Here is a 23,980-nt window from a genome sequence, read left to right as displayed (position 1 = left end):
CAATGAAATATCAATATGGGACAATGAATAAACGTACATACATAAATCCTCTGTGTGTAGCAGACCGTTTTGACGTAGTATTATACCAGTCGTAGTTCAGTCTGAGTCCAGCAGGGGGCAGTAGTGTGTTTTTGTTTCGCAGCCACCGAGGAATCGCACCGAAAACAGAAGAAGAACAAGAAGAACCGGTGGGAAATTCGACAGTGCGCGAAAGATTGTTGCTCACATTTACTATTTCACTCCGATCAAAACGTATTGGTGTTAATACCAATCCGTACACGACATGGACCGGTACGTGTCGGTTATATCATTTTGCCAAACCGATTACGACGTAGCGGAGGAGTACAAATGTGAGTTTTGCCAACATCTCCGCTGCTAAACTACGTGTAATTAACTTTTGTGGATTGTTTTGGTGTAGCATTTCATATCCACGTCACATCTGAGAGGTCTGTCACATCGTAGCATTACACGCGCCCTAACACGTGAGCGGGGGAAACAAGAAGAAAAGTCGTGTAGCGAGAAGCGATGCGTTTTTATCAGATGTTGTGATCTAACGCTATGGTTGTGAATGGGCTAACCCGTGCTAACAGGAGGTTCTACTGAACCAGTTAGCCCTGGTTTGTTAGGTCACTGACTTGTCAATGTCCACAGGTCTGGAGCCAGTAAAGCGGATACATGACACACTTGTAGACATCTCGAATCAAGAATCAGCCAGAGGGATCCCTGTGTTTCCAGGTAGCTGTGAAAGGATGAACTTCCTCCCTTCATAACCACCTCGCAGAGGCGGTGTGGTTCCACTACAACTCTTTCTCTGTGTGTGTGTGTGTGTGTGTGTGTTTGTTTGTGTGCGTTCCCCAGCTTGTTCGCTCAGTGGCGGCCCCTCCGTCCAGAGGTGGTACTTGGCTGTTCAGGCTTTTCAAGGAGTCAAGCAGGTGAGACATTTTGGGGTTGGCTGTTTGATCTGGTTGTTGTAGGCTATTAGAAACAAATTGACGACCCGGTTAATACATTACTAAACTATTAATAAAATGCATTTAGTGTACACCAGAATACAACCATGGTTCTGGAACCAAGTGATTAATAAAGAAATGAGAATAACTACTGTAATTTTGAAAGTGTAATCAATAGAATAATACCAATGTATAGTTATGATTGTATTCAATGTAATGTAATCAACCGAAATGCGTTCATGTAATACTTGATAGCACCACAACTGATATTGACTGAGAGACATTTGAAATCCGAGTTACATTGAACTCACCAGAAGACCTCTCCCAGAGGGCGTGGACACTAACTTTCACACCCTTACTGATCTATATAAATACATGCAGGCACCCATTGTTTCCTGGTGGAGGCAATCGACTGCAGTAGCAAAGGTCAAAGGACTCCCTGTGGTCTTTTGATTGCAGAGACCAGCGGCTCCTCAGCTGAGATGTTCTTTTTAGCACAACACCTTTTCCTTTATTAAATACTTTTCATTTTACTTTTTTAATTCCAAGATGTCTTCTGTCCGTCCAGTGTTTCTTCATTTTTTTAACTTAACATTGTCGAGCTGCGTAATGGCAACCTGGCTCCATAGCCCCCCCTTCTTGAGTAGCCCCAGAATAAGGTTTCGCTCAGCTGTGTGGCAACACAAATGGGAGTCGGCCAGTCAGTAAAGGTATTTTAAGTTGTGTCCTTATCTGTGTGAAAAGGGGCTGTATTTCTGTAATCATACTTGAATCCGTATCACCTGTATTGGTAGTTTTGCAGCTCGGACTGGGAAGAGCTGGGCACATGCCGTCAGAAAGGTGACAGTGAGGAGAAGCCTACTGTTGTGGCGTCATGTCTAAGTTCACTGAGTAATCAGGAGGCACCGGACCAAAGCGCTGATCAGCCGTCATTGACGGAGTGAGTGTCAGATGATTGTTACATTTTCTTCATGCAGATATGTGTTTTTGTTCTGCTCACTGCTGCTGGTGTTTTGTGTGAATTATCTCTGTGAGCTCGTAAAAGTTATTTGAAATAGTATCTATATCAGTGATGATGAATTTTCCACAACCTCCACGAGTTTAATTTTTTTTGTCTCAATTATATTGTATTTACTTTTGAATCCAGTATAAGAAAATATTATTAGCATGCCTCACAAAATATGGGCCTGCAAGTCTTTCTGATGTAATTTGAATGTCTGTATTAATCAGGCTGCTGGAGGAGGCTGCAGAAGGAATGCATCTACTCTCAGACAAGCTCCCACCTCCAGGTACCGTTGACCAATCCACACAACTCACTTGGTTTTCATTCAGAACTTTATGCCGTTGTGACTTGTGTCTTCATTTAGCAAAGAAGGGGTCTCTGTGCTCAGCCAGCTGGGCTGGACGTTCTTTTCTGAATATCTTGTTAGATCTGATTCATATTATATTATGTTCATATCAGTTCAAAGGGTGCATTATTTTATGGCTGCTGTTGACATTACACTCACCGGCCACTTTATTAGGTACCCCATGCTAGTAACGGGTTGGACCCCCTTTTGCCTTCAGAACTGCCTCAATTCTTCGTGGCATAGATTCAACAAGGTGCTGGAAGCATTCCTCAGGGAGTTTGGTCCATATTGACATGATGGCATCACACAGTTGCCGCAGATTTGTCGGCTGCACATCCATGATGCGAATCTCCCGTTCCACCACATCCCAAAGATGCTCTATTGGATTGAGATCTGGTGATTGTGGAGGCCATTTGAGTACAGCGAACTCATTGTCATGTTCAAGAAACCAGTCTGAGATGATTCCAGCTTTATGACATGGCGCATTATCCTGCTGAAAGTAGCCATCAGAAGTTGGGTACATTGTGGTCATAAAGGGATGGACATGGTCAGCAACAATACTCAGGTAGGCTGTGGCATTGCAACGCGTTGAAGAGTGCCAAGAAAATATTCCCCACACCATGACACCACCACCACCAGCCTGAACCGTTGATACAAGGCAGGATGGATCCATGCTTTCATGTTGTAGACGCCAAATTCTGACCCTACCATCCGAATGTCGCAGCAGAAATCGAGACTCATCAGACCAGGCAACGTTTTTCCAATCTTCTATTGTCCAATTTCGATGAGCTTGTGTAAATTGTAGCCTCAGTTTCCTGTTCTTAGCTGAAAGGAGTGGCACCCGGTGTGGTCTTCTGCTGCTGTAGCCCATCTGCCTCAAAGTTCGACGTACTGTGCGTTCAGAGATGCTCTTATGCCCACCTTGGTTGTAACGGGTGGTTATTTGAGTCACTGTTGCCCTTCTATCAGCTCAAACCAGTCTGGCCATTCTCCTCTGACCTCTGGCATCAACAAGGCATTTCCGCCCACAGAACTGCCGCTCACTGGATGTTTTTTCTTTTTCGGACCATTCTCTGTAAACCCTAGAGATGGTTGTGCGTGAAAATCCCAGTAGATTAGCAGTTTCTGAAATACTCAGACCAGCCCTTCTGGCACCAACAATCATGCCACGTTCAAAGTCACTCAAATCACCTTTCTTCCCCATACTGATGCTCTGTTTGAACTGCAGGAGATTGTCTTGACAATGTCTACATGCCTAAATGCACTGAGTTGCCGCCATGTGATTGGCTGCTTAGAAATTAAGTGTTAACGAGCAGTTGGACAGGTGTACCTAATAAAGTGGCCGGTGAGTGCACATCTATGGTGTTGATTCCAGAAGGATTTCAAACACAGCACAGTTTCCTCCATTTTCTTTAATTAGGAGAACAACAAATCTATTTTCCCTTATTCTCGAGCAACGGGCCAAAATGTCTACCACAAAAAACAGTGTCTCAAGTGAATGTTTTGTTGCCAAAATATTCCAATAATAAGGAATTAAAACATCTTAACTGATGCCAAACTCTTCAGCTGCGTGACATGGATCCAGTCCAATTTCAAGTGATTATGTTTAGAATATCTGCGTGCGTCAGCCTTGTCAAAAGGTGTCCAACTCTACCTCATTAATATGCTCTCATCACTGGGAGGATGGCATTCTTCTGCTCTTCTCTGCCTCCTGACGTGATATTGGAACTTCAAATTCACCGCCTTAAGGAGTGTTTCTCTGTCACCCTCCATTCGTGGTGCCGTGAAGCTGGACTTACCTCCCACTTTCCAACTCTCTTTTTCTGCAGATCTTGGTATTTTATTGCAAAATTGCAATTTTACCTACCTGAAACTTCAGTGAAATACCCAGTCTCTTATTTTAAAAAAATATGGAAGAGATTTAAAAAAAAGAAATTAATTCCTCTTTGCTTTGCCCCCTCAGGTAAAGCCTTGTTGGATGTACTGGTGTTGGGCTCCACAGAGCAATCTCCTCCTATGAAAGACCTGCTGCCTCTGCTGGGAGCCCTCAAACAATTGTCCCACTGGCATGCTGCTAAGATCACTGTGGTCACACAGCACACCACTGGGTGAGGAGACGACAAATATGCGCTGCACTAAATGACGAGTACCCTTTTGAACTTGTATGCAAACATGCTAACACAAGAACCCTCCTAGAGACATTGCATTGTATTGGCACACATCCACATAAGCAAGTTTATTACTGTATTCAAACATGTAAATGCAGAAAGAGAAAATAACCAAAAATAACATATTTAATTGTTTTGATTATTTTAATTCTTAGTTTGCCACTAGAGGGAGTCGGAAGAGTAACATGTGAGCAAAATCAATTTTCAGCACTGCTTGAATAATCTACTAATTCTAATTTTTACTGAAGCCCTCATTTTAGTTTTTGCCAACATAGCCAAATGCCCAGCTATATTCCCTGAGTATGAGATAGAATAGGAATCAATAAAAGTTCCCCTTTGCTTATTATTGAGTGATCCTTTTTTTTCTGCCCAGGTGGCAGAAAGTAGCGTCTTACCTGAGTGCCGGTCTGGTGGAGCCTGCTGACCTACTTGACTGCATTGATCACAGGGAACTATGGAGGGGCGCCCTGGTTGTCAGAGAGAAGAAGGTAATTGAGGGTAGAAAAACATGCAGGAGGCATTTCTTTCATTTTGCATGGTTCATTTCACAATGTCCTACCTGGTCTAAGGATGGAGGAGGTGGCGAGAGAACATTAATCCACTCGCACTAACAGTGACCCAATCAGAAAATAAAAGAAATGCCTGCTGGAGAAAGTAATGCTGGTGTGACACGGGACAGATAGTCGGTCTCTGTATGCATGCATCGGTGTACTCTTATGAAGTACTGTAGCTTTCATTTTGAAAGCGGCAATAACATAAAAGGGTGTATGAGGTACTAGGGGTTGATTTCACACGACAAAGAACTCCTTTTTAGTCTCATCAACTCTCAGTGTCTGTCTGCTGAACAAGTACCGTGGAGGACATTATGAAGTAGAGGTGCCCTTTTGAACCTGCTTGCCCAGGGCTTGTAATTACAAGCCGTGTTCCTTCCATGCTGAAGCACGCAGACCGCCGGGCTCGCTGGGTGACGGCAGAGAGAAAAGCGAGTTTTCTCGAGAAACCTTTCTGCCAGGGCTACTTGTGGTGACCTGATTCATGCCTTGGCGTACGTTCTTTTATCCCTTTCATCTGGAATTGCTCATGCGGCGTTCACACATGCCATCGGCTACATTTTCACATATTTTCGTTTGAATTACGTGAATATTTGACTCCGTGGGCGGCAAGTCTTTTTCTGCCGCTGAATGAAACCAGCGGTATTACTGGAGGTCACTGAGGGGTCATGGGAAATAACTCTGGCTTGTCGACGTTGCCCCGGCAGAGCGGACCCTTCCCGTCCCGGGCCCCATGTTGACGAGACCCTCCGCACACAGGAGTTGGCTGTAATTGATTATTAAAGGCCCAGGCAAGGACAAGTGTTGGGAAAGGCCTCTGCTCGTATTCAAATGACAACGAGGCTGCTGTTGACATGCACGTACATCACCATTCTTTATTTACTTGGGACTTCAAAGTGTAAAAGCTAAATTTATATATAAAATATAATGGCTTATAATAACGGCTTTACCCATTCTCCAAGAAAATAATGTAATTACATTATGTCATTTAGCTGACGCTTTTATCCAAAGCGACTTACAACAAGTGCATTTCAACCATAATAACGTAATCTCTCTTTTTACCATTGCATGGTTAAAATCATGTAAACACCAGTGTCCACATACTTTTCTGTCTGACAGGGCTTTATACCTTTTTGGAAATGGATGTAAAGTGAGTCACCCTCATTCAAAAGTGTCAGATTCTATCGGTGATCTTATCTATTATTAAAGTCCATTGCAGTATGTCCACAGCAGTCTAGTTTCCACAGGAGAGGGATTCGATCTAACACAGTCAATATACGTACGCTGTCAGAAAATGACAAAGTAAGGTAAAAATAAGTCATTTAATTCTCCTGCTGAATTAAACGGTTTCAGAGGGAGAGAGGTGAGACCTCTACTCCTTGACAAATGTGAACATATTCACAATTAATCTATGAATGTGTAAAGTATCCATATCTCTTTTGGTTTTAGTTTTCTTTTTTTCAGCTTTTATTCCTGAAAGTTTGTGGTCTGGAATGGCAATAGGTCTCTGGAAGCTGATGGATTGACAGGGGGAACTCGCTTGTTGATTGAAGGTTGAAGAAACTCTTCCATCAAATTATGAGAACAATGTTACTTTTTTGATAGTTTGTTCTGGGAATTAATTGTAAGATATCCATATAAATGATGTCATTCTGAGATGAAGGCCACACATTGTATGACCAGAGATCTCCATTTGAACATTTGTCCTGTTAATTGTAGTTTAGAGCAATATCCAAATTCTATGACAGCCATTTCACATGCAGCAGCGACAAAACTTTTCTGGGCTCAAATTTCTTAAGTTGAATTTAGTTCATTAGTCTAATTCTCTCTGTATAAATAAGTTAAGAGCAGGATTAGATGGCTATCTTTTTCTTTTTTTTTAGGAGTGGAGCAACTTCTAAATAAAATATTTCAAGTAAAGTTGCAGGCCCGTTGCGTTTTGGTCCATTCAACTGGCAGCTCGGTCGGCAGACATTCCCTCCACTCATCTCGGCTCTGGTCTACCGAGCTTTAAAGTGCTCTTCTTCCCAAAAGTGACCTTTTCTAAGTTTTCAGAAGTGACTCAGTCGGTAAAAGCTTCACAATTGGCGAGCGGTGGAACAAAGTGGAATTCCCAAAGGCATGAAAGCCTGTGTGAGAACAACCACTGCCATTTCACAGCTGTGTAATTCAAAGCATCACAACTGCGACGTGTGTATCTGCATTAACTCAAGCAAACCCCGTCTATTTCGGGGGCCAAACAAACGGCGCTGACCTTTCTGTCATCTGTGTGTGTTTCCCTCAGTCTGTGTCGGAGCTCCGGTTTGACGGCTTTTCTCTGCGCTCTCTATTGCGTCACACAGCAGGGACCAGTGTCCTCCAAGCTCCCTTTATTACCACGGACCACCAACTGCAGTCCGAGGTGAGTCCTTAACACCCCCCAACCCCCAACCCCCACATCTTTATTTACCAAACTCTTTCTTTTGTTGTTCAATCCACCAAGGTCTTACTTAAGGGAGTAGTTCCTGCCCCGAATAGCCATTTTCTCTCAGGGTTTTGTATTCTTTCGCCCCGACCTCCCCTAGTAGTGAGTGACATTTCCGTATTGGCAACATGGGCACTGTGAAGAAATGTTGGTTGCAGTTTTACTTGTGTTGTGCACGCACACTGGATTCACACCCTGTAACTTTAATGGATACAAACAATGCACAAAATGAGATATTTTAAATGAAAATGAGCAAGATTACAGACACCGTGTTTGGTAATTTAGAAATTAATTGAATTGTTTACAAGAAAACTCCACCGGGTCATTTTTCCAAATTTTCCCCTCATTATTATTTGTTTCTGCCTCTTTGACAAAATAAATTCTTTGATGTGGCAGCAGTTGCATCACGGTCACAAGCGGAGTCTTCTGCCAGAGGCTCTGGACTTGTTGTCTGTGAGGAAATCTTGCTGAGAGGAATGTAATGTGTTTGAGGTTGTTAAGCTTGAAAGAGACTACAACATCCCTGTATGTCCATTTCCTTCCACTCTTTGGCAAGGTTTGGATGACAAAGCTGCTTAGTAGATAGTGATTGAATTTACGTTCCTTTAACCCGGATGATTTCTAGTGGCTAGACGGCGATAAGATTGAAAGGGTCACTTCCTGGTTCATCTTTAATCACGTTGAGGGGCTTAAGACCATCAGATGAATCATTAATTTCCCACAAAACAGCCTTGAGTATAAATGTATCATCTCATCACAATGCCGAAGGGAGCTCTGTCTAATGCAGTCAAGTATAGATTCAGGGCTCATCTTTTGTCCATAAACCACAGTTTGGATACACTCCATGTGGCCACTCACAGTTGCATCATTCACTTGACAATTTGCAAATGTTTCCTTTTCTGACAGGGTTGGTTTTCCACATGTGTGGTGGAGCGTTTCAGAGGTATTTGCCCTGAGGGGGTATGAATCGCTGGCTGCTACTGAGACGCTTTGGCTGGCTGTCAGCTCGCGTTGATATCTTCATCCACCCGTTGTGTAGCCTCAGTTAATGTTCACGTAGCAACACAAGTACTAAATAGTGTAGTGCTAGCCCAGTTATCTTGTTGGCAAATAATGTAAAACCTTACCTGCTCTAGTTAGCATGGTGGTGATGTCATTGCGAGCACGTCGGCAGGCTGACGACATGCCTCACTGCGCTGGATACAGCCTTCACTGTAGCAGCAGATTAATTTAAAGTTGATCGACAACTCAATTAGTCGACAAATCCTAAACATTTTAGTCGTACATTTTTTATTCCAAATCAAGGAAATGCATTGGAAAAGTTTGGCTACTTCTTTAAGTCTTTGTTTTGGCCCCAAGAGCAGAAGCACTAAAATCTATAAGCAAACTTTTCATGAATTATACATTATAATTTCAGTGTTTTCCGTGCGTGCGTGCGTGTGCGTGTGTGTGCGTGTGCGCGCGTGCGTGCACGCACGTGAGAGACAGGGTATTTTATAACAGTTGGTATAGCAGTTCCATAAGGAGTTTATTATTGGGAAGATCAACATCCATAACAATGAAACCACTCGTAAGCTTTGCTTCAGAAGTTACGTCCTCATAATATTGGGTTTAATAGTGCACACAAACAAACACACACACACACACACACACACCATTAATAACGTTACCATCAAAGGCAAAAGGCTTACAGGATTGGCGTTGTACACATCAAAGAAATACGAAAAATAATGATTAGCTCTTCAGGACGAGAGTAGTCCTACACAAGTTTTATCATTTTGAATATGTGTGTGTTGCGTATATCTCAACCATTGTCTGCTTTGTAAGTTTGTGTTTGGCAAAAGATGGCATGTTTATGTTGTGAGTGTGCGCTCATTATTTAGTCAACACCGCAGTGTGTGTGTGTGTGTGTGTGTGTGTGTGTGTGTGTGTGTACGCACGCACGCCTCGTCTACACGGTCTGTGGAGAGTGAGCCGGTGTGTTTGTGTGTGCGGATGTGTGATCTCATTAGATCTGTGTACAGAGAAGCAGATGGCGGTGATTGTCTTGGCACACAATAAAAACAACCCTCTGAGGACAACAAAACTATCACATCTCTGCTCTGCTGGGATAACTGACTGTAAAATCTAAACTATGCTCTTACAAAAACTATTAGGCCTCCTCACTGTCAGGACTAACTGTTGTGTTAATTAGTGACACGCACACACACAGACGCTGAGCCTCGGTGGGAAGGGAAGCCACACTGTGCTGTGTGGGCACCTATCTCAAAGTGTGTGTTTGCTGTGTGATTTATGAAATCTCTAGTATGAGGTGTGTGTGTGGAAATATCGCATACTTGAAATATTGTTGCTTATTTTATGGATACAATGTTGGACTACAGTCATTTTTATGCCTGGGTTTTGACAATCAAGATATATTAACAGTAAATTCAATAAAGACCATGTTTATGGACAAAATGTTGAGATGAGAGTCTGTCTGGAAGATGAAATTCTTGTCAAATCAAGATACTTCATCGCTCTGATATCCTGCTCATTAGTTTTCAGCACTGCAGAGCCCAGAATGAGCCAGTGCAACCACAGATATTGGCAGAATATGCATTTCACAAGTCGTTATTCTACACTTTAACAGGACTATTTTCTACAATGATACTTAGAAGGCTGGAACTTAAAGTTAAAAAATAATGTTGATCTATAGACTTCTTCTACACATGTTCAAATCATGTGGAAGATGTTCCTCTTATACATTTGACCGTCTACTCATTTGTTCTTACTTAATTCTGCTGTGAGGTTTTTATCAGAAACAGTTTTCATCAAAAGTGAATCTTGTCAGCCTTATAGCGTATTAAAATGGTGACATTTAGGTCTGTCTCGAGTGTTGTTCTTGTACGTTTCTGAACTTGTTTGTGGAGGAAGGGAAAGGGCGTTCACTTAGAACTATTTTCACCACTCAACCAACTACTGGGAACAAAATCAGCCTTCAAACTTCTGCACTCCCTCCTCTCCTGAAGCCTTTGTCCTACAATCAAAGTCACTCCTGGAAAGGTCCTCAGTTATCTGATTTGTCCAGTCACCAAGTATTTATCCATGGCTAACGCACGGAGGTTTAACACTAGGCACTTTGTTTTGCTCTTCCCTCTGACTTTGAAATGTACGCGCAACTCTACTAATGTTAGAGCGTCCGCTTACACATGGAGGACTCTCACACAACATAAACGCATAATTTGCTGCTGCAGAACAGCACTGGCTGCTGAATACTGCTCGGCTATTAACAGGGGGAGCACGCGGGACGAGATTACAGCCATCGAGGCACACAAGCATGGAAAGAATATGGAATGCTCCTGGAAAGAAAAAAGAGTTGGGAGCGATTTTAAGGTACACTCGCGTTTTGTTGAAGGCACAGAAACATTTGAACTACAGGCCTCTGCAATTTGAATGGTTCAAATCAAAAGAAGAGTTTGAAGTAATGAGGGCAGGTTTGTGAATGGAAGCCGCTGCATTAGTCATTCTGTTTAGTTGGCTAAACAAATCAGTAATAAACTTCACCATCTGGCTAGCAGGACTGTGAATTCGACCCAGGATCATTAAGATGTCCGTCTACTCTTAATCTATAAATCTATCAGAAATAGGTCAGCCCTTCATTCTTTTGATCCCGATCAATAAATTATGAGATTTCAGGCTTTCGTTGGTATTCGTGTATCTATTCTAAATGCAAATTCCCAGTTTTTCATGTGACAAATGATGTACATATAATATTGATTTCCCTCATAACCTAATAAGCTCATTAGATAAGTAGGACAACTGCAGATTTTAACATGTTTTTATTTTATTTTATTTTCCTATGTGAGCTACGGTGTGTTAAGTAACTGATGGGCCGCTGAGATTATATTCTGTGTTTATTACGGGTATAAATTATCTGGTATATCACAATTCAATACAAACTTGATTCTCAATTTTACAAAAGTCAACTGATTGCAATATGTAAATACACCGACAAAACCAAAGTTGAACAAAAATAAAAAATGTCCCTCTAACGTGAATACAGCGTCTAGGCTTTATTTTTAGAAACTTGCATCTTTTCAAACTTATTTTAGCTGTTGCGGTAGTGTGTAAAATATATATATATTTTTTGACATCTCAACAGTTAACCCAAAAATAAATGGATTAATTGTATAGTGGATAAAGTCTTTGCTCTGTGTGTAAATCTTTGCTTCCTCGTCTTACATTTTGCAGACATGTCTGGATGTACCAAAGTATTTTTGGGGGGGTGAGATTTCCACTGGAAGTGCAAATCTAGATTTTAACAAACTAATAAAGATCAGATTGTTGTTTAACATCACCTCTGAGCTGGGTACAGGTTAAGTATCTTGCTTGTTGTGAGTGATGAGCGAACACTGTTGTTTTTTCTTGAGCCTCATCTGTTTCTTCTTCTTATATTGTAGTTCTTTCTTTCTCTGCTCTGTCTGTGCCATCTTTGCAGGTCTTTCATTACTACGCACCGGTTTTAGATTTGGTTCAACTGGTTAATTTGTCGGAGCTGCCTGGCTTTCTGATGTCCACAAGCCAGTTTGAACTGTATCCTTTTCTTTTGACGTTTCTTCAACATATTCATGATATAAAAGTAATCTAGATATAACTGATTGCCTTGGAATTAATATCTGACAAACTAATGCAGCTTATGCAGTTTCCATTGCAGCCCTTTATGGATTATCCCGTTTGAGACTGTCTTTTCTCCTGTATTGTGTTGTTCCTTGACCACCAACAAACAGAAGCGTGTCTGGGAAGTCGATGAAAGAGAAGCTGCTGTTGGACCAGTTGAAGTCACTGCGTGGAAAGGTAGCGGACCTTTTATATATCCAAAAGAAAACGTCAGTTGTATAACTTGATCTATAATAAAGTGAAAAACTTATTTGAATGCTTGTGTAAGTCCCCCAGTCAGATGTGTGCATATGTAGATACGACCCAAAGGCCTAATAAGATTCATCTCCTATTTGGTTTGTGGGACTGTGCGAGTGTATATTTCTAAACTTATGTTTCTTTGTCTAGGTCGGAGCATTGTTCAGCATGACGTGCATAATAACCCAAATTGCTCAGCATGCAGCGAGTCAGCTCAGCTCGCAGCGCTGGAGGGAGTCCGTAGCCGGGAGACCAAAGTCCTTACCCGGTAAGATGTTTTTCATCTCCTTTTTTTAAATGTGCCTTTCCTTGCTGGATGAATGGATGACTGTTTGGCAGCAACAAAGTCATATTCCTTTCTGTGGGGAAATAAATTGATAAGTAGGAATATACTGATATAGATAATAAAACACTCTGTTGGGGTGGCAGACTCTGAGGTAGGACTGAAAAAAAAACCCAAACAATATACTAAAAAGACAAATAAAAGCGGTAGGTTGCATTTTGAATTTGTTTTTTTTAAATGTGTATGAAAGCATACTTTGGAATATTGCCAATATATATACGGAATTCCTACATATCATCTAAGTATTTTATGGATGAAATAGTTATGAATACAGTAATAAAAATCTGAAATTATTACGAGCTTACTAACCATCAGACAAATTGTCGTGAAGAGTGCGGCAAGCATTAAGGCAATAATGATATTAATAAAACAAGTTATTTGATGAAGGGAATTACCTCTTTGGCGGTGGATTAACTCACAATGTAATCTCTCTCTCTCTCTCTCTCGCTGCAGTGCCTGACGTAGAGGTCAAAGGTGAAATCGCTCACTACCTCCTCTTGGTCCAGGGCTCCGAGGTCGTGGGTTCTGAAGCCTGCACGGTCAGAATGTTGCACTCAGAGAGTCAAATCAATGGAGCGGCTGCTATGGCAACCATCTCAGGGTTGCTGAGAGCGAAGTCTCAGTCATCATCAGGTATATTAAGTTGTTATGTTCGTAGTAGTGTGTGAATGTCTTTTTCTTTGTGCCACTGTGGATTGTGTCACTTTAATTGCTTAAACCTTAGACCAGTCTATTCATCATCCTGCCTCAGATAAATGTATGTATGTGTGTGTATATATATATATATATATATATATATATATATATATATATATATATATATATATGTATATTGCTTTGTTGAAGAAGACTCCTTCTAGCTTTACTGACAGGATGAGCAGTGGTCACCGATCATCCGGCTAGCCTGTATTTTCTTCACTGTTTTTTCTTCCTTCCTCTCTCACAGCATCGGAAAAATATTCTGTTACGCATTTCCCTATCCTTGTCACTTAGAACAAGAGCAAGCAATCAAAGAGATAAATGAGAAAGTGTGTCAAATAGACTGATTGACAGAGAGAGAAAGGAAGGTGATGATGAGGAATGTATAGATGAGAGCGATGAACTGGATGGGTGGTTGAACCAAAGCCGGCTGGTTATGGTGGACTAGAAAGATGTCTGTTCTCTAAACTTCTCTCCTTTGCGAATGAAAGTCCTTCATCGTTCTTGGGCTTTTATGTTATTCTCAGACACCTACTACGGTGTAGTCTCCAGAGACCTTCCACTTTTTTAAACATTTAATGCAACTTTAGAAATACTTCCCTAAAGGTGCCCTAACTCCTTCAATGACAGCAGAGTTTTAAATACAAATGAAAGTCTTAATATGCATACCTGAGGGTTGTTGCAGCTGAACAGAAATCTGAAATACTAAAAATATCTTTGTCCTTTGCGAGCATAACATGTTTTTCTTTTTTTTACCAACAAAGCAGTTACAGTTAATTAATCAACTATTTGTTTACTACAACGTACTGAAGCAGCAATGGGTTTATTATATATTGTTGATTTCTTCGGGGTTAGGGTTAGATCCCTGACTGTAATACCTTAAATGGGTCTGTAGTGAAAAAGGAATGATGCTTTTTGTTTCATTTAGCAATTTCTTTATGAGAATTTTCTGCCAAGAATTTCAAGGGAAGTGACCTTTTTGTTAAAAATCCCCAGAGCACCCCTTGAACTCCATTGCCTCTTCTGATCCACTCGAGAAATATCAAAATATTTTACTAATTCCAGTGCAAACGAATTCAGAGTTGAGGTTTGCCAACTCTTCTATTCACTCCTTCTCTCTCGTTTACCAGGAGGCGCTGTGAGCAGCATCTTCTCTCTTCCCTGTCTCCAAGGAGCCGGCCTGCTGAAGAGGGAGAAGAAGGTGATCCGAGTCCAGACGCTGGTGGTCAAAGAATACCTCAGTGAGTTGTACTTTTTGAACAGAATATACTCTAATTCTGGATTTGGTTTTATGGGCACAGATTTTTCACATAACACTCTAATAATTGGTGTGTTTTGTCTTGTAGAATATTGTTTGACAATGGAAAAGGGTATTTTTTATGTTGACTTAATGACAGACACACACGGCTGGTTGATCCTGCACACGGTTCAGAAATCATTTGTACAGTGTGAAGGGGATTGTTTGGTTCATGTTGCTTACCCTGAAACAACTGGTTGTGCCAACATGTCTTTACGGTCCGGAGGTCAACTCATAATATCCGTAATCACAGATGGAAGAATACATCAAACTATTTGCTTCATATCTTTGGAAACTGGTTATAAGGACTTTAAAACACTTTGCTCATTCTCATTTAGTAAAGTCATAAGATCTGAAAGAACACATTGATTAACTGTTCAGTCAATGTACAAACAACCTTTTTTGATGATTCATTTATCATTTCACAGATTTTTAAAAAGAAAATGTCAGATGATTCATTTATCATTTAATTTGTGATTTTTAAAACAAAAATCAAATTTTCAAACTTCTCAAATTTCCCGCTTTTCTCCATTTTATATTCTAATGAATAGAACAGTGGGTGCAAATCAGAACTTCTTGTCTTTGTTCAGTTTGAGCTCTCAGCACAGGCTGGTGCACAGAAACACTCAGTTGAAATATCATTATTTTACAGACAGACATTATGTCTCCTTGGCAGGAGAAGATAGCGAAACACCAGTAGAGTCGAGCCAGATTAAATGGAGTGGAGTGAAATTCTTCAACTTCAGGAAAAGCAATATGGCTGTTCTTTAAAAAGGCCGTGAGCAGAATGACGAGCGCAGCGGCCTTAATGAAATCCTTTGCAATATATTCTGACTTGGCATTAAATTGAGAAAAGGAGTGTCCTTATAAGTGGCAGAAGTTACAAGTATTGGACTGACGTTCACTGGAAGTCTTCCTGATAATGTGAAAGATGTGTTTTCCCCAATCATTGTGTCTTTTGTCTCTCAGGCTGTAATCGCTCTGTGTCGTTGCTACTGATGTGATGAGTAGTCAAGCTGATGCGTGTGCTATCGACTTCATTTACCATTTGTCTCGGTTTCAATTGCATTGGCTCTCTAACCCTCAACCGCTTTATAATATAAAGCGAAACTTAATTTTCCCTTTCACACACATGGCAGTCTGCAGATTATGTTGACAAATGTTTCCTTAGCTCCCGGGTTTGAATCCGCCCATTCTACAGATTTCAACCATTCTGTTGGATATTGGGTAAAAGTTGTATTTATTGCTAATGAATTTTACAACCAAAGTCAAATTCAGAAAATGATATATTTTGACGTTTACATTCATTTTTGGGAGATAATATAATTAGTATGGGGGGGCTACACCAGAGATTCTCCCTGTTTCGTTTCATAGATTTGTGTTTGTGTTGAGTTGAGTAGTCGTGAAATGTAAAAGTTAGTGCAGCGAGAAACCAAAAGCGTCCTTACCTGAATTTGAAACGTTGCCTCAGAATAAAAGCAGGGTCTGTTTGTGCGTCTAGGACAAAAAGAAGAAGCGTCTGCTTCAAACTCGATACCTGTCAATGACTTGAAAGTCATTCTGGGTCTGGCCAGGAAGCAGTATCTGAAGATGATTGACTCCACTCTGCCCTCTGCTGCCACCTGTCTGACACACGTGGAGGAGAGCACAGCCGCCGAGAACTCACGTATGGACTCAGAAAAGCCCCCACTACATTTCCACATTCACATCCAGAGCTACAATAAACAACAGGAAACTCCTACCACTCACAGACCACTTTCTCCTGCACCATCCTGTGCTCTGTTTATACCCCTTAAATAACACGTTCTGTTTTTGAGTTGAGCTGGCAGGTTGTGAAGAACTGGAGCAACGTTCCCATTCTGTATCAGTTGCATTCTCATATCGCTCCAGGATGGTTATCCTCATTGTTAACAAGTTAGCTTCTTTTGTGTTAGCTTCATGGAGTGGTAATTTTACAGCAGGACTAGATGCAAAAAATATTTTTTCTGACTCTCCAGTTCACACAATGGCCTTGTCTTTGTATTCCCTCCCTTTTCATATTGTGCATCACTAAGCTATATTTAGCTCTAAAGCCAGTAAGCTTCTAATAAAAAGCGGCGGTAGATGTGAATACATAGAAATGCGCATTCTAACTTAAAAAAAAAAAAATCCTTACTCACCGTCTGCTCTGGAGAATATTATTTAAAGCAAAGAACGGCTTTTGAAATCCATTAGGAGCATCTTTTGCATTTGCATTTCTGTAGCGCCCTAAAGGTGTGAATGACTTAGTGTAGGCTTTCAAACCTCTGGCAGGGAGCTTCAGTCTCCTTATATATCACACTTACAACAGAAGGACTTTACTGTGCATCAAAACTGTATCATCTTGGCTCTAAACCTGCTCAAGCAATGCCAAACAGTATTACAGCCTTTGAAGCAGTTTACTGGTGTTTTAGGCTTGTCGATATCAATTAATGCCGTCTCTGCAAAATTACAACACAGTATACTCCATAGTTGTTTCACAGTGGAAATCCAACCGATTACAGTTTAAAGACGAGGGATCCAATTTTTGATTTTCAATATGAAAAATTCATGCAAGACCCATACTCGGCTGTATTGGGGTTTTTTTCAATGAAATTTACCAAAGGAGTCATTGGGAGCGGCTAGCTGAGCCTTGATGTTTCTTTGTTTTAGGTTTTCCAACCACGTCCCACCAGCTTTCGCACTGGCCTGAAAGAAGTGTCCTCCACAACATAGAGAACTTGCAGAGGAGAAGACAGAAGAGAAGGTACTTTTGTTTGCAGTTTGTTATCGCTATTGCTGGGGCGCATATGATAGAGATCGATAAATGAAGAGGATCCCCGTCCGATGCATCTTCACAGAAAGCTAAGTCAACAGCCCCAAGAGGAGAAGGCTGAGATGGGACCTAAGCCTGCCCGGCTCGGCCCTAAAGCTATTCCCCAGCTGCTTTCCCGGTCACAGGAAGATAAAATTGATGAAATAAGACTTAATGCTAACCCAGTGACTAGAGATGAAACACTGGTGTGCTCACATGCATATGCATAGACCGGGCTTCTCCGGTGCTTCCTGGCTCAAATCTGCAATTGATCAGCACAAGGCTCCGGTGGGACGAGAGGAGGCGGACTCAGTGTTTACACTAATGAGGCTTGGACCTCAAACAAAGTCACCCTGGGTGAAATTGTTCCCTTGATGTTGAATGTCTGCCACACGCCAGCCATGGATTCTTTTCCAGATAATGTTTTTCTGTTGCTGCTGTTTACAGTTATCCTGATGCAAATCTAGCAAATGTTTTTCGAATTAATTTCTGTTTTGGCACATTGCACTCCAAATGCACTCCAATTGTCATTTGTAATTTGTTTTTATACAATTGTCCTAGAATCCTTTAAATACTATTTAAATAAACACATGACAGTTCTGTGTGCTTAATACATGTTTTTGATCTACAGATTTGGTCTGTTAGGTCCAGGCTCAAGTGACAGTCTACTGGGTCCTAAAGACAGTCAAAAGAGTTCTACGGCATTACTGGACGCCAAAGAACTATTAAAACATTTCACGTCTGATGGCATGCCCACTGGGGATCTACAACTACTCGCTATCAACAGAGGGTAGGTTCCTTCATCTTTTCAGGTTCCATGAATTGGCTTATATATGTATAGGCCTTCACACAGGAAGACCTAAAGAGACAATCACACAGACAGAGGCCGCTGACAGGAGTACAAGAAACTGTGAGTGACTCTCACAGAGACCTGTGACCCGGTACAGAACAATATTATATATAATACAGAACAAGATTTACAGGTTGGCATACTGTGTTACATACATGTGTTTTTAAGCATAAATGAGTGACAGGCCATAATGAGCCCTCTACACACAATTTTTTCTCATTCTGGAGCAGATGAGTCATCAATAATTCCTAGAAATGCTGTACACTCAAACTGATTTAATCAACAAAGTTTGTATTTGAAGAGAGACATTTTTTTTTGTCCCCACCCCTACTCTTTTTCTTCTTGATTGTCTTTCTCTCCAGTGACAACGTGTTCCAGTTGTCACCAGACCTTTCTCCCAGGAGAATTAGCCAGATGCCCTTCAACAAAGCCTCCGTGTCCCATTACCACGGCATAGAGTACGTTTCTAGAAACTGTGCAGCGACTTTTCGGCTACAATAGCTGGTATTTTACAGTCGACGGTAACCAGCCAAACCCTCTCCATTCCTTGGTTTTGATATTCAGACAAATGTGTTTGTTCATGTAGATTCTGTCTGGATAATCAGCGGTCCTTGGATCGGGACCAGGCCTTCGTAAAACTACAGTCCCGTCTGATTCGACACGAGACCCAAACAACCTGCTCCAAGGAGCCCTGTGCACTCCCGTTTGCCCTCAGCCCCGCCCCCTCCCCCGCCGTGATGTCAGAACCAGGAAGCGTGCCTGACGGAGAGACTCTGCAGAACGCTGATGTAGCGCGACTCAAGCGCAGGTCGTGGGACACGGACGCCATTGGTGGTCATCCCCGCAAGAGGTGTGAGGATGATGTCTGTTGGTCCTGTACAGCACCCAGAAAGTGCAACTTGTGCAACTTTCTGGGTGCCAATCAACGGCCAGGTCGATGTCAATGGATCTTAAGCTTGCGGTTATAGTACATTTTACCATGTTTGTGTCTAAATGATCCAGGCTGGTGAAATCGGAGAGCAGCGACTCCCTCTGTTCTCAGAGCAGTGGCAGCAGTGGCCCACTCGCTGCTATCCGGTCTCTACGACAACAGCCCAGCAGATCCCAGTCGATAGCCTCAGGTGTGTGCATGCTATTAATGATCGGATCATCTGAAAAACAACACTTCTGTTAATCTGTTGTAGTTAAGTGCGTAGGTGCTTCAATTACGCTTGTGAAAATCTGCACACCGATGTTCCGTTTAATTGAAAAGTGACATCAAGGCATGCAACTAGTTTCATGAAACAAATATACATATAAGTGCAATTCCAAAAATGTCCATCAACTCCTCTCTTTTTATGGAATTCTTTACTAAATCAATTCGGAGGCCGGAAATTTCTTCTAAATGTAATTATAACATCAACAAGCTACCAATAAAGCTCTTATTGATAGCATGGGCTCTCCTCTTTATATCATGTCATACTATAACAACACACTTATCAGAAAGATATTCTAATAGTATAAAACAGAGACACTTGGAGTTTGACTAAAACAAAGTTTGACTAAAACAAAATACAGCATATATATATATATATATATATATATATATATATATATATATATATATATATATATATATATATATATATTACTGATATTCTTTTGATTAGGATGTATTTTATATGATATTAGGATGTATCCTATATGAAGTCTTTTCCTACTCGGACATATGCTAAGGATTTGTAATGGCTTGCTTTTGGTTTTACTTCTCAGGTTTGGCGACTCTTGCTGACAAACCTCAGCAGCCGAAGAGGTATTCTGAAAATGCAGAGGACAAACCTTCCCAAGAGTCCCGTTCCCAGAAACACAACAGGGTGAGTGAGTGTGTGTATGTTTGTTATTTTAATTAAGAGAGCACTTCCTTGAAAAAAAGCATTCTCAAATCATTATTTCCCTTTATGCAATGATGCAAACAAACACACTTTCTGTCTCTATATCTATTTCATTTCAGAGTTGTGCCAAAGGTGCATTAAAGATCAACATCACTGTGAATAAAATCACTTATATATGCGATTGTCATATCACCTGCCTCTGCAGACACGCACACTCTCATCTCCTACGTAATATTACAGTACATTGAATATGTACATTTCATGTTATTTAGCTGACGCTTTGTATCCAAAGCAACTTACATTTCATTTTAACCCATCCATTACATGTTGCCTGGGGAGCAATTAGGGGTCAGGTGTCTTGCTCAGGGACACGTCAACATGGCACATGGAGCAGCCGGGATTCCAACCGCCAACCTTGCGGCTCCGACCGCATCACACTACTCCATGCGCCGTACCATGTACGTGGCCACATGCACATAAACACAAACCTTCACAGCGTTACTTCGGTCTCACCTACAGCTCACAATCTGCGTCGCGACTTTGGCTTGGTCTGATTTTCTCCTTTCTCCTCATGAGCCTGGATGGCACGGATGATTCCTCACAATAAGTTACCGTCTTTTCACTGATCAGTCGCTGTGGCAAGATTAAAGGCTGATCTATTTATTTCAGTAAGCGAGCAGTAAAATATTTGTATGTGTGTACCTGCAACACACACTGAATGTAAAGGCGTCTGAACAACAGCGGGCCCCAAAGTCGAGACATTTTGACATCCCTTCCTTTTTACAAAGGGATCCGTGCTAAAATGATTTTCTCTGAACCGGATTAGCGTCAGGTGGGAAGGGAATAAACAAAACTAGTAGTTGTTTTCACAGTAATGCTAATACGAAACGTTTTTTTTGTGTTTGTCTGTCTTGTCCTCAGATGCTGCAGGAGGTAGTGGCTAAAGCGCTCAAACACCACGGGATCACAGCCGAGCATCAGTGCTTTGAGGCCTGCAGCAAAAGACTCTTTGATATCTCAAAATTCTATCTCAAGGTTAGTCGTTTACTGCCCACACAGTCAGCGCGGTCCTCTTTGACAGTTACTTCATTTGTATGCTTCTACGGACTAAATGGATCCAGGCAATTTTGAACATATGTTGTGTTTTGTTATAGATCCGACATTTTTGCCAATAATCGTCATCTACATCTCCTTGTGAATTGTGGCGAGTTGTTTTTGTTTGATACAATATATATCATGAGGACAAAATCTTGCAATTAGTGTGCTAGTTCTTTGTTTCGTAAGTGCACATCGGGTTGCACCTGGAATGAAACCACACCGTTCCTGATTGGCAGTTGACTTATTTTGTATATCCTTTGCTCATGTGATGCATCACTGAGTGTGTGGAATTTTGATTATGGACATTCTGGAGATTATAGGTTTAATCTAACAAAACACACTGTATTGTGTGTCAAATCTTGATCTGAAAAAGTAGAGAATATTAGATATTCTACTGCTTTTTTTGTTCTACTAATATCCTCTCCCCCTTTCAAATGGCTTCAAGCTCAACATAAGAAATCTGATTTGTATCATGCGAAGCCCACTTGAGTTCATCTCATTCCGTCAGTCAGAGAGATCTCCTCTTCTGTTGTTTCTTCCCAGGATCTGAAGACTTCTCGTGGTTTGCATGAGGAGATGAAGAAGGCCGCCAGCAGCAACGTTAAACAGGTAACCACTGCAATGGTGCTTAGACGCACTTTGTAGTCCTTCTACCCCTGATTCTCCTAAAGGTTATTTTTTCTTGTTGTAGGTCATTGAATGGGTGTTGGAGAAGACCTCAAAGAATTAAAGACCATCTGAAAAACGATGAGAAAAAATGTTTTTGTCTCGTAGCTAAAAGATGATTCCAATTTCTTTTATTTAATTTCTTTCAAAGTGTGTAGTTTGTAAGCCTACAGATTAGCTTTGATGAGTTAAAATGAACTTAATCCTTTATCTACTTTTTATAGTGTCTTCCATGAAGACGATCATATATTAACATTTATTTTTTGAGTTGTGTAATATAATTTGTGGCCGTATATATTTCTCCAATATTCCCACTGCTCCTGAGTCTTGAAACTGAACAAAATTGAAATTCTGCATTCTGAGTGGCAACAAAGGCTTAAACCTGGGCCTCAAGTTGCTGCTTTATTATCTTTGTAACATGACTTTGAATCCTTTCCCACTTGTACATTTTGTACAGTGTACATTTCTAAATACTATTATTTCATATCTTTGATTGCACATATTTCAAAAATAAAATACATAATAAAGTCTTTATTTCTTAATCTGTGCATAGTGAAACTTCCTGATTAGAATGTCTGTAATAAAAAATATTTATTACAATTTCAGTGCTAAACAGCCTAGTCAGAATGATAGCAGTTATTCCGACGCTGAAGGCAAATCAATGAGCGCAGCAGCGATTACCACTGATGGTTATACCTTCTGTAAGTACAGACTGATGAGGAACACTGCCAAGACTTCTGCATCCCCATAATGAGACCCCGTCACAGCCAGTCGCTCCACTGCTGGCACCATTATGTCTTTTCTCACCAAGAGGAGCTGGTTACAGGTTTCTAGCAACAATAGAAAAATCTCCTCCATCCAAGGAGGAAAACAAAACTGAGAACAACAAATGCCCAACCAGATATTGCAGTAGATGTTGCCTCTTGGTTTTAATCCAAGGACCCTAAATGATTTACAGAGATGATCTGTGGGCCCATTAAATGAAGACAGCACAAATAGATGAGTTGGCCATCTGTTATCAGTGCTGCCTGTGGCAGCATGTAAAATAAATGTTATTAAAGCCTGTGGGAGCTTCTTGTTCCAGAGACAAATGGGCAAAAGAAGATTCATACTACTGGGCACTACGGTGTTACATTGTTATCTACCTTGTTCATTGCAACATTTCAGCTCACATTATTAGTATTAGTATTCATTGTTGGCTCTATTTGCTCATTCACTGCATCTTTGTATTGACCATGTTTTGTTGCACTGCCGCTGCAATTTCTTTCACATTTGGTCAGAGCAAAAAAAAAAGATAAATACGTCTAATGGGAGGGGAAAGCTGTAAAGTAAAGCTATTCTTTGAGCATGTGAGTTAGCTGAAATCATGATCAGCTGACCAAATAATCTTGTAATGACACAATGTTGCCATGGTGATTAAGCTGACATGTCAGAGCTGCAGAGTTGGTACTATTTTTTACAGCTTGCTGTCCTAATGGGATCCATTCACATGCTAGAATGCAAGGCACATCAATGCATGCATGCAAAGTGAGAGAAAGAGGAAGATGTGGGTGCATTCAAGAGTGCATGCAGGGACTTGGTTGGCAGTCGCATCCCAAAACATTCCTTCCTGTCTCACTCACCCCTCAGCTCTTTTATCGTCAGGTTCCCAGATATTGGTACTTTGTATTTCTGTGTGTGTGAGAAAAAGGAAGTCGTGTACAGTCAGTGTGAGAATAGCTGCATGATTTTGGGCCACGTGTGTGTACATGTTGCGTGTACATGTTGTGTGTGGGTGGATGTTTTTCAGACTAACAGAGCTTGAGGCGCAGCACTATTTAAATAGGAGGGACACAGCAGGGACATCCCCTCACAACTATGCTAACTATACGCTAACGACAGTGTGTGTGTGCGTGTGTGTTTGTGGCTCAGGAGGTTACTCATCTTTGTGTACCTCAATGGATGAGAACAGGGACAGAGAGGTGATGAC

The 23,980-nt window shown here is 41.2% G+C and overlaps 1 protein-coding gene across 2 annotated transcripts; it reads left to right on the top strand.

Annotated features, from left to right (window-relative positions):
• Positions 1 to 82: 82 nt before the first annotated feature.
• mtbp (MDM2 binding protein) lies at positions 83 to 22,533 on the top strand. Of its 2 annotated transcripts, XM_037454138.2 has the most exons (23): positions 83 to 350; positions 652 to 735; positions 859 to 932; positions 1,745 to 1,890; positions 2,181 to 2,239; positions 4,263 to 4,407; positions 4,841 to 4,955; positions 7,303 to 7,419; positions 11,960 to 12,054; positions 12,249 to 12,315; positions 12,526 to 12,643; positions 13,172 to 13,351; positions 14,548 to 14,658; positions 16,216 to 16,380; positions 17,385 to 17,478; positions 18,158 to 18,316; positions 18,739 to 18,834; positions 18,963 to 19,226; positions 19,379 to 19,497; positions 20,129 to 20,229; positions 21,169 to 21,282; positions 21,889 to 21,954; positions 22,037 to 22,533. In XM_037454138.2, exons 1-23 carry the CDS (start codon positions 284 to 286, stop codon positions 22,073 to 22,075), a joined length of 2,595 nt encoding a protein of 864 aa, XP_037310035.1. In that variant the 5' UTR covers positions 83 to 283; the 3' UTR covers positions 22,076 to 22,533. The 2 variants fall into 2 exon arrangements, with proteins under 2 accessions (XP_037310035.1, XP_037310037.1); XM_037454140.2 differs by lacking the exons at positions 83 to 350; positions 652 to 735; positions 859 to 932 and adding an exon at positions 995 to 1,660.
• Positions 22,534 to 23,980: the final 1,447 nt, after the last annotated feature.

This window comes from Pungitius pungitius, chromosome 11, assembly GCF_949316345.1.
Source record: "Pungitius pungitius chromosome 11, fPunPun2.1, whole genome shotgun sequence".
NCBI lineage: Eukaryota > Metazoa > Chordata > Actinopteri > Perciformes > Gasterosteidae > Pungitius > Pungitius pungitius.
This window is presented reverse-complemented; position numbering and strand designations above follow the sequence as displayed.